Source organism: Macrobrachium nipponense, chromosome 11 (assembly GCF_015104395.2).
Source record: "Macrobrachium nipponense isolate FS-2020 chromosome 11, ASM1510439v2, whole genome shotgun sequence".
Classification (NCBI taxonomy): Eukaryota; Metazoa; Arthropoda; class Malacostraca; order Decapoda; family Palaemonidae; genus Macrobrachium; species Macrobrachium nipponense.
Genome location: NC_061087.1, coordinates 17895456 through 17906846, shown reverse-complemented (window position 1 = coordinate 17906846; position 11391 = coordinate 17895456). Strand labels below are relative to the sequence as shown.

Sequence of the window (11391 nt, the reverse complement as noted above, 5' to 3'; positions counted from 1 at the left end):
TGATGTGTCGAATTGAATTAAAAAGCGCTAAGTAATGTTTTACTTGAATTATGCAGTACGCTTTGCCTTCTTGACTCCGTGTCTGCAATGTATAGCACGAAATAACATTCAAAATCTTATTATAAGCAACAACCAAACAACCAACGACCTCTTATCCAAATTTTCGTACCGTTGAGATATCTCCTTTAAGATGGTAGATAATATTGTCTTGGAATTTGTTTTCCCCTGTATTCTCAGCGATGGTTTTATTCGTCTCGTGTTTACTACAGCTTTAATGTTTAGATCAGTGAAGATTGATTGTACATAACTTTGGGGTGGACAGCAAATGGCTCGGTGACCACCAGTGACCTTAAAAATAAGGACGCACATTGTATTGTTACCTGGCGTTCCTGTGTTATTCACTGTTGATTGGAAGCTGCGTGCTGTGACTTGGTTAAATACGAAGGTGCATTTGCTTATCCGACAACGAAAGACAGTGGTCTCTCTTCGGAATCTAGAAATCATGTCATTTCATCTGCTGCTTGTTTGACTTTGGGAAATGTACAATGTAGCAGGATTATACTAATTTCTTGACAATGTTCTGACTATTACTTATTGAGTATAGGAATGTGTATATATATAAATATATATATATTTTTTTTGAATGCGTGTATTGACTTTGAATATGGAAGTGGGTGATATTTGAATATTTATGTAAAAAAAGGAAAAAAATGTAATGCAAAATGATGAGACTGCAACACTTACAGTTCACTGCAAATATCGGGTCCAAATGAAGTACTTAGAACTTTTTTTTATTATTATTATTAATGTGCTTCTTTGTATTTACAGAAGTATGTATTTAATCCTCAACTGTTCCCACACATAAAGCCAGTCCCCTCCAGTTCCGACTAGGGATACAGCTTGGATAATAATAATAATAATAATAATAATAATAATAATAATAATAATAATAATAATAATAATAATAATAATAATGGGGACATAAGTTTGACTGCGCCTTGCTCAGGAACTAAAAGGTGAAAAGCATTCAACAGCAATTAACTTGACTTTCATCGTAATGGATAAGAGAATAATAATAATAATAATAATAATAATTGAAAAAGAAGGGAATAACAGAATGACGTAGACTGGAAATCGAATTCGTTGCGATATATATGTGTTTTATAACATGAAAGTTCCAAAAAGAAACTAGTTTCAATATGGGAGCTCTTATGATTTGCGGATATAGTTTTGAATTACTAATGAATAGAGGAGGATGTTTTAAGCTTGGAAAAATATCATGAAGATGTAATCTCATTTTTTTTCTCACGTTCAAGCATCAACGAACACTGATCGATCGAATAGGTCATCCTTGATAACACTTTTAATCAATGATCCATGAATGACATCCGTCTTAAAAACGCATCGTAGGAGTTCATTTCCAAGGTGGAATGGTTACTGACCAAGCAATAACGCTGTATAACTTTAAGGCATCAATATCTTTTTATTTATTTATCTGTTTATTTCCGTTTATCTGTCAGCAAATTGACAAGTTAGTTATTCATTTATCTCTCTTGGATAATGCAAAAATCATGTAATATAATGTAACATCATTCGTGCATTGCCTGCATATGATTAGCATATTATGCAGGAAGGAATATACAGGTTTTAAATGTTGTATGTCATTAATCATATTTTTTGGGAGAAATAATGTCATTAGAAAATTACAGAACATTTACCTAATCGTACACTGCCTACGGGTGCATAAAAAAATGTCTCTGAGGGAAGTGGGAGCTTTAAGGATGTTAACGAAAAAGAAAAATATCACAGCTATGGACCAACCTAAAAAAACTATGAACAAACGTCGCTAAAATATGCCTTTATCTGACATGTAATCAAACGTGGCTAAGAAGCGAGACTTGAAGAGGGGATTCGTCTTGATCATTTTGATGGACTTCTCCTTCATCTCCTCCACCACTTTGGGGATGTCCTCCTCCTGCATGTCGTGGAAGTCGGGAATCTCCTCCCTCGGCGCGACGATGATGAATACGATCATGACGGCGAAGATGAGGCCGTACTCGTGCTTCCTGCGGTACTCCCCAAGGATCTCGTCGAAAGTGAAGGGCGTCTTCTTCTTATTATTCTTCTTCCCTGCGGAGGACATCAGGGAAGCCAGCTTCTCGGTGTAGGCCTTCAGGAACAGATGTTCGTTCTCCTGTCTGACCTCGCCCGTTAAGCTCGTCATCAGGAAGTAGTTGAGGTCAGTGGCGAAGGATGACACTCTCGATACCTGCAGGTCAACGAGCATGACCTCGACTGGGTTTCCTTCTTCGTCGTACCTGACCAGAAGGGCAAAACGATATGACTCAGTTAAGTATATCTTAGTTTAACCAGACCACTGAGCTGATTAACAGCTCTCCTAGGGCTGGCCCGAAGGGTTAGATATTATTACCTGGCTAGGAACCAATTAGTCACCTAGCAACGGGGACCTACAGCTTATTGTGGGATCCGAACCACATTATGTCGAGAAATGAATTTCTATCACCAGAAATAGATTCCTCTGATTCCGCGTTGGCCGGGCCGAGAATCGAACTTCGGACCACCGGATTTGGTAGCCGAGCGCGAAAACCACTCGTCCAACGAGGAACGATATGACTCAGTAATGATAAGTAAGAAGTCAGAATGAGAATCGTCTGATTAGCGATCGTTTATGTTGGAATACAATGATAAAATTGACGGGGTATAGAAGTTTGATAATGGTTACAAAGAAGGGCCCAGTATATGGCTATAGTGGAGAGAGCTCACGAAGATGCAGGCATTTAAAGTGGCAATGATTAATACCTTTCTCATAATATTTCAGGTATGGGACAACGCGTAAAAAAAAAAATCATTTTCGTTGCATCTCGTTTTTATTAAACAATGAAGGGGTCACGAAATGTCTGTAACTGTCAGTTATAGTCATATTCTAAAACTTGTGGTTTCATGATATTTATTACAGCTTTATGCTGAATCTTTAACTTGAATCTGCTGCTTGCCTAACCGAGTCTCAGAAAAGTGATGGGGAATATGACATTGTAAGGATTGAAAAAGAAACTCACAAAATCACTGTGTAACCTGTTTACTTCTAAGTATTTACATTTAATTTTACTCCACACTGGAGTAAAATTAAATGTAAATACTTAGAAGTAAACAGGTTACACAGTGATTTTGTGGGTTTCTTTTTTAAATCTCAGAAGAAAACTGAAAGAAGTTTTTCTTTTGTTCATAGAAATCACGTTTTTTCTCAGTGCGTTTAAAAGAGGAATACAATAACAACGCAAGAGCCCCATTCTTCAAGAAAACAGTTGTAAGGATTATCCTGATACAGTGAAAAACAGAAATATTAGTTGGGAGTGGTTGATTTTTTAGTGAATGATATCAAAGTTCTACAAAAACGAATCTCGCATTACCTGAAAAGAACGTTATTGTTCCAGCAGTCCCCATGGCAAAGAACACGGTAGGGGTCTTTCGTGTCTAAGAGCCGACCTAGTTTTTCTTGAATGACCCCCTTGCTCTCCAGCAGCCATTTTTCTGCTCTGCAGTATTCCCCGACGCTCTGCAGCAACTCCGCCGTGGTCTGCATACAAGGCTCGAACATCTCGCCAAGAATCTCGGCCGCTTCTTCGTTAAAGTTGTGCCAATCCAGCTTTAGGACTGGGTATTTTTCGAGTAGGTCCTCGAAAGAGAGATTTTCGGTCAAGAGCAGCGACGCCCCATGGAATCGGGCTAAAGATTCTATCACCAAGACGCTGTGCTTGGCGTCCATCCCAACCTTGCGGTCCACCATCTTGAAACCTCTCGGTCGAAGGTCTTCCAGGAAAATCAGCTCTCGGCCTCTCTCGTCGGAATTGTAATAGAATTTTGGGATGGAGAGGGGTTCGAGTCCATGCTTAGCCAAGGTTTCGTTCAAGAGAGGGGCAATCTGCTTGTATATAAGGGTCTCCTTTTGAAAAAACACCACCTGAAGAGCTTTCATGCTTCCCATTCCCCGCAAAGGACAGATTTTCACGACGTAGGTGACATTTCCTTCCTTTCCTTTTAACGTGTAGGTCACTTCGACGCTGGTCACGACAGTCGCGTAGTTGTCGCCCTTCTGCGTGAAGTCGACGATGGTCCAAGACACCAGCTGCGCTCCATCGCCTTTGTCGCTTTTCAACGCTGCTTTCACGTCTCTCTCCTCGATCTGCGAGTGATGCTCTTTCAACCACGCTTCGTTTGACACTGGAAAAAAAAAAACTTTAAGTATATCTTAGTTTAACCAGACCACTGAGGTGATTAACATCTTTCCTAGGGCTGGCCCGAAGGATTATGTATTTTTACGTGGCTAGGAACCGATTGCTTACTTAGCAACGCGACCTACAGCTTATTGTGGGTCGTAACCACCGATTGGTTACTTAGCAACGGGACCTACAGCTTATTGTTGATTCCGAACCACACCGAGGAATGAATTTCTATCACCACAAATATATTTGTCTGATTTCACGTTGGGAGAAATGATGCCGTTTTGTTATAAGTTGGTTTCTGTTTAGATAAAATTGAGTTCCATATATGACTGTACAGTGAGGGAGATTTCTCCATTAAACAAAAGGTACAAATTATTACTTAATGTTTCTAATGAGATCCCGTTTTACGCTGGACAGTGTACTTACTGTATACTGCAAAAAGAAACTAATTTTGAAGTCTGAATCTGCTGGTACATCAACTCTACTCAATATTCCAACCTTCTCTCAACCAACGCTGCCTCCTCCAAGTGAACACTATAGTAACTCTTTCACTAACTTTGGTTTTGCTCTATTCCTTTCATTAATGTTGCACCTCATTAGTTTTCGCTTACTCAGGGAGTAAGCCTATAAACTACTTTGTTGTTGTTGTTCTTGCTTTTGCTGTTCTTATTCGTGGGTAGGAAAGCCCTATGGAGAAGCCTACAAAGATCTGAAAAATGTGTTTCGCGTTGAGTTAAAGAGACAGGAATTTTAGGATAGGATATTTATGATTTATTTATTAGAATGAAAATATAAAGAATAGATAATGTGCATCTTAAACAGTAAAGAATAATAATTTCTAATAAAATATAGCGTATTTATTTTAATTTTCGTTGGTGAAACAACGCGCTATCTGACCTTAGATTTTAGCACGTGCCCTGAGTAAGCAGGAGGTCGGATCACGCCTTGTTTAACTTGGTTCGAGTATTTATGAGCAGTTCTTACTGTCCTCTTTAATATGTGTTAATGTGACTTCTAGTAAATATACCACCTAAAATCTTATAGAGGCAATGAAAAAGACTACTGCGCATATATGTTGGTTTCTACCTGTTGGGCCGTAATTATGCATTAATAACGATTTTTTTAGTTTTTTCTTCTCATTTCTTGGGACTCACAATAACCTGGATTTTGCTTCCTTTACTGCTACACTCTTCGAAACAAATTACATCTGATAAGCAATGATTTTTCAAAAGCATCAAATTCAAGTTTCATTCCTAGTTTATATTGAAAATATTCTCATTCAGGCTATATAAACTGACTGTCAAAAAATGACACCGTAACTGGAATTTCGCAAATATTCTGTCCAGATACATTTTAACAAACTTCGAAGGAATGAAAAGAAAGTGACAAACGAATTAGAATAAAAACGAAATAAATAAAACCTGTAAAAATATTTTGAAATCTACAGTTTTCGATAACCTGCTCAACTTCCAATACCGATCTACGAATAAAATAAAATAAAAAGGCCTTTCAAGTCATATTTGTAAATTAAAATAAAAAAGTAAATGTAAAAAGCAATTGAATTAGGATTCTACCTACCCCTTCTAATGAATCTCTTTCATTTACCTATCGAGTTCATATTAATTGCTTCGTGTGTTTACGCACGCCTCGAGTCCACTTTCGATAAGCGTTTATCCGTAAAACTGATTAGGCAACGCTTTGATAACAACTAAGTCAGTAAACGCGATGCTCTCGTCCTTGGGATATAAACTTTTATCGCGATGTCATCAGTCTCGAGATGGGGTTGTTTTCGATTTCATTATCTGGTTCCTCGACCGCCTAAGAGAATCAGTATCCGATTTCGTCACCGTTGAAAGTGACACGTTTGCTCTTTTAGCACTTATATTTCTATTCACTTTTTCTAACCTTTTTTTGGATACTTGCTTAGTGTTGTAAGTTAATTTCCATTTAGCTATGTTATGTTTCAATGATTATGCATTTTGGACCATAATAGCGTAGATCAAGCTGCCCTTATGCTAGTAGGATCTCCTGCTCTTCGAACTTTTAATCCTTGTTACGCTTCCGACATAACAAAAACCTGACTATGACAAAGCCTAGAGAGAAATCATATAGTTTTGCCATATAAAACATCGATAGTATTTTTTGTTTTAGATCTATTTTTTAATTTTTTTACGCATGCGTAATTTACTCTATGAAAGCTTGATAAGCATCGTGGTCTCATTCTTGCTTTCCATTAGCAATCATGATAATGGCAACATATGTTAAAACATGCACTTGGAGTAGACTCTGAAACCTCTAAACCAAAGCAAAGACATTCGAATCTTATCTACAGTTACCAAGCTTGATTAAATGATAAAATCTGCATTATCACTGTTTACAAATTTTGAGTGATATATTTGTTATATCCTCAGACAACACAGAATCGTAAATAGTGTGATGCAACATTTTTAATGCAAGTCATGAAGTCAAGTGACATACTATGTAGAAAAATAAATTGGTCTGCGTTATCAGAAAAAAAATCCTTTTTACTTTTTCGCAACGGAGTCGACTGTCTAGGTCACTTGAGCATTGATTAAACAAAATACATGACTATAGGCGTTAGGAAAGGGTCCACAATAAGCGAGGGCTTATTAGGGGGCGGGAACCTACTTATCAGCTGTATCAGTTAACATCAACAGAATAAAAAAAATAATTGTTCTGAGATAGCAAGAATATTCAAAGTTGCTCCCGTAAAAACTAGTCGTTATTATAGCGTCTGATAACAACGTATTTTATTCTGAAGTTAACTCGATGGCATTTCGTAATTTGTAACAGGTCTATGGACCTATGTATATCCTGTATTAGATAAACTCTCACTGTGATTTCTTCATTTGGGTCATTGCCAGCCACTGCCGTTCATACTAGGCTTACAAGATTCATCGCACTTTTCAAAGTATTGAATTTTTGGATATACAATGGCAAATATTTCAACTGAAACTCCAAAAGATTAACTGAGGTCAGAAAAGACATTTGCAGTAAAATTCCATAAATATAGTAAATAAATGGGCATATAACGGAAATATTTAAACAGGAATATTGCAAATGTATTAAATATTGTGCTGCAAAGTCGCACAAAATTTTCAACAAGTATGAAATGGCAGACCTTACTACAAGCTTCCAGTATAGGGAAGGTGTGGCATCAGGTACCCGGCATTGTGATATCACGAAATAAATAGCACGAATATCTTATAGGATGAAGAAACCAAAGGCGATAACATAAATTCCCTATTGACCGAAAGAAAATCAAACGGCGATTGTGCAAAGTACTTTGGCTATTTGTGCTCTTAATAAGTTTAAGTTCATATTCTTCAGATCACTTGTTTTTATCTTTGGTCAGATAATTTTCTCCTGTTGGGTTGTCAGCAGCTTCCCAAGATCTTTATCTTTCAATCAAGATTGTTCGAAGTGCATTATTTATACGATAGCAATTATGACTGAGATCAGCAATGGAAGACAAGCATTCAATCCTTTAAGTTCTGACTGAACAGGAATTTTTGCTATCGTCTTCGGTGCAATTGCGCCTAAAACAGCATAGAGATCTGATAGGATCTTTACTTAAAGGCCACAGAGAAATATTAATGATGGCATTACAGGTAAGTCAATAAAGGCTGTAATACCGTTCAAAAGTGCAATTCACGTTGCCACAGTTCGTATATGTATGATTGTTTACGGCTTCTAATATTATCTTGTAATTCCTATTATCCGATTTCTTTTCCATTCAGAATTCTATTTTGAGGAAGTTTCTTTCAACGTTAACGGCCATTTATTCTTGTTGTATATTAATATGTGCATACTTTAGATAAAATTATCGAAAATTACATAAGATAAGGAAAGAACCAACTTTAGTAGTTATGTCTAGAGGGTAAAATTAATGCCGAATACCTTATATATATTGGTAACCTGATTGAAAATGGCTAACTTTCTAAAAGTTGCATGTGGTATCTTAGAAAGCTTAACAAAGCTGTGTAGACAAAACTGAACGTAATACTAAGAGTAGAAGTATGGTACAAGTTCATCAATTATCGAAAGATAATGAATTCCTCTTCATGACCCAGCCCTTCCACTTATTGATCTACTCCAGGTTCTTTTGAGACTAACATCTGTTTCCCTTTACAGTAATTTTAGAGCAATTTGCCACAGGAATTGTGAAACTGTAAATTAATCTAACTTATTTTTAAGCTCACCAATCACCAATAACATAAGCTCCGATAGGTATTTTAAGACCCAGATGGAAACCAGCACTGGAGTCAGTTTGAATTAGTGAAAGTTTCCTATGATTTAAGTAATCAGTATTAAAATATCATCGAGAATTCACAAGAGCCCTCAGTAATCACAGTAGTTGTTATTAATACAATTGATATTCAAAGTGCGAATGCAATCATTTAGAGAGAATGTGAAGGCTACCACTACTAGTCGAATTAAAACAGATCAGAATGTCCAACTGTGAAAACTCCGTAGAGTGAATGCTCAAATGTGAAGACTTTCCAAGAACATATTGTGCAAACGTTAATCCACCTACAGAGCTAAATGCCCAAATGTATAAGTGTGCAGGAAACCTAACATTCAGATGTATAAAAATTCCAGAGAACAAAATAAGCAGGTGTGGAAATAGGATTTCCAGCAAACAGAAAGGCAAACTATGAAAACTTCCGAAGAATATGGTAAAGAAGATAGGATGCTCAAACCTGAAAACTACCCTAGAAAAGAATGCCCAAATGTGAAAGCATCCACACAACATAATGTCTAGATTGGAAAGCTTTCATTGTAGAAAATGCCTAAATGTGGAATAACAGTTTGAAATCTTCAGCAGGATAAAATGCCAAAATGAGAAAACATTCTCAGAACATAATGCCAAAATGGAACCTTCCAAAGAACAGAATAATAAATTTGAAATTTTCCACAAATCAGAATGCCCAATTGCTAACACTTCCCCTAAAGTTCTGTGGAAGTTTTCACTTTGATGGAACAGAATGCCCAAATGTGAAAGCATCCACGCAACACATTGTTTAAAATGGGAAACTCCCACACAGAACAAAATGCCCAGATGTAAAAACTTCCACAGAACAAAATGCCCAAATGTGAAAACTTCCACAGAACAAAATGCCCAAATGTGAAATCTTCCACAGAACAAAATGCCCAAAGGTGAAAATTTCCACAGAACAAAATGCCTAAATGTGAAAACTTCTACAGAACGAAATGCCCAAATGTGAAAACTTCCACAGAACGAAATGCCCAAATATGAAAACTTCCATAGCACTGAATAACACATTTTATATCTCCCATAAAACATAAGGCCAAAATGGGAAAACTTCGAGAGATTACAATGCCCCAACGTGAAAAATTCTACGGAATAATAAGCTCAAGTATGAAAAGTTCTTCAAGATAGAATACCCAAATGTCAACATTCTAACACAGAACACAATGACCAAATTTGGAAATGTTCACAGACCAAACTGCCTAAATATGAAAACTATCACAGAACATAAAGCCTAGATCCAAGGCTTCAGGAGTGAAGTTAGTATCGCAGTCTAAAGACTTGAAAGAGAGTCCATTGGAGTCTCTATGACTTCAATTTTAGAGTCTAAAAGGGTAAGATATAAAGCTAGACCTATGGAGTATAAGTAGTTTACATAGCACGTATATAATGTTCAGGAAGTGAAAACAATGAAAACTTTCACAAAAAACAAAATGCCCACACATAAAAAAACTTCCAGAGCGGAAGGATCAAAATATGACGTGAAGAAATCAGAACAGACTTCTTAACAAAACAATAAAACAATGATAAATAAATCTAATAATATTTTAAAAGTTCCTAAATATGCACACATACAATAGGCACTTCAGAAAAAAGCAAACGGAAAAACAAATTAGAACATGGGAAATTACATTTTCCATGAAACCGACAATCTCCAACTTTCTTAAAAACTTCCTATATACTATATATATATATATATATATATATATATATATATATATATATATATATATATATACACATACATATATCTACCATTCCGGTGGTCCGAAGTTCGATTCTCGGCTCGGCCAACGCGGAACCAGAGGAATTTGTTCCTGGTGATAGAAATTCATTTCTCGATACAATGTTGTTCGGATCCCACAATAAGCTGTAGGTCCCGTTGCTAGTAACTAATTGGTTCCTAGTCACGTAAAAATATATCTAATCCTTCGGGCCAGCCCTAGGAGAGCTGTTAATCAGCTCAGTGGTCTGGTAAAACTAACTATGTATACTTAACTTTTTATTTACATATCTATATATGTTGGAAGTTTTTAAGAAAGTTGGAGATTATCGGTTTCACGGAAAATGTAGGTTTCCATATATATTACATATATAAATATATATATATATTATATATATATAGATATAATATATATATATATATATATATATTATATATGTGTGTGTGTGTGTGTGTGTGTGTGTGTGTGTGTGCGTGTGTGTGTGTGTGCTCTCAGCAGAAGAAAAACGAATGTTTAAACAGCATATTCCTGACGTACACGTCCGCCTAAATCCATCGAGGACTTACGTAAGAGAGAAAAAGCATGGCACACGTCTATATAGCAAACGGGAAGGGATATAATTGTTATCAAGGCTGGGGATATAATTTACCAGGAATGCGACGACGGTTTCTGAAACTTACTCTTTCCAGTCTTATTTTGCGAGCCCGAGTGTTTTCCTTGATGAAGAGCTGCTTGGACCTCCTCTCCTTGTCAGCCACCGAAGGACACTAGAGCTTTTATCCGCATGTAACTAATCAGTTTGCGCTATCTGCAGCAGAGGGCCGAGATAAAGAAATCGAGATAAAATTAAACTATGTATTTTCCTTGGAAGTTTGTAGTCAGGATAAGACTGATAACATCGATGTCAGATAAAGCTAGGCAGGACAACTAGAGTTGATTTATCAGGGTGTCTCTGGACTGTGAGTTTAATTAATCTCGGGGTCATGCCGGAGCTGACGATTAGATAAGAAATTTGAAGGAGAGGGAGTTCGAAATAATATCCTGGCTCGCAGAACAGTATCTTATACACATCTAATCTATGAAGCGCATGCGAGTCATGTTAATCGTATGCTTTTCTTTTCTCGCCGCTTAC

The 11391-nt window shown here is 36.7% G+C and overlaps 1 protein-coding gene across 1 annotated transcript; it reads right to left on the bottom strand.

Annotated features, from left to right (window-relative positions):
- Positions 1–782: 782 nt before the first annotated feature.
- Positions 783–11065, bottom strand: LOC135195038 (uncharacterized). Its single transcript, XM_064221402.1, has 3 exons — positions 10940–11065; positions 3429–4239; positions 783–2318 (listed from the first exon to the last, which is right to left on the bottom strand). Coding segments are annotated over exons 1-3 (1284 nt in total). The 5' UTR covers positions 10941–11065; the 3' UTR covers positions 783–1846.
- Between the last annotated feature and the right edge of the window lie 326 nt (positions 11066–11391).

What these genes read in the sequence shown, in the direction of transcription:
- LOC135195038 (XM_064221402.1), bottom strand. An exon ending in AACAATAACGTTCTTTTCAG is followed by an intron (nt 2,319 to 3,428) that starts GTAATGCGAGAT and finishes CCTTCTGGTCAG; the next exon opens with GTACGACGAAGAAGGAAACC.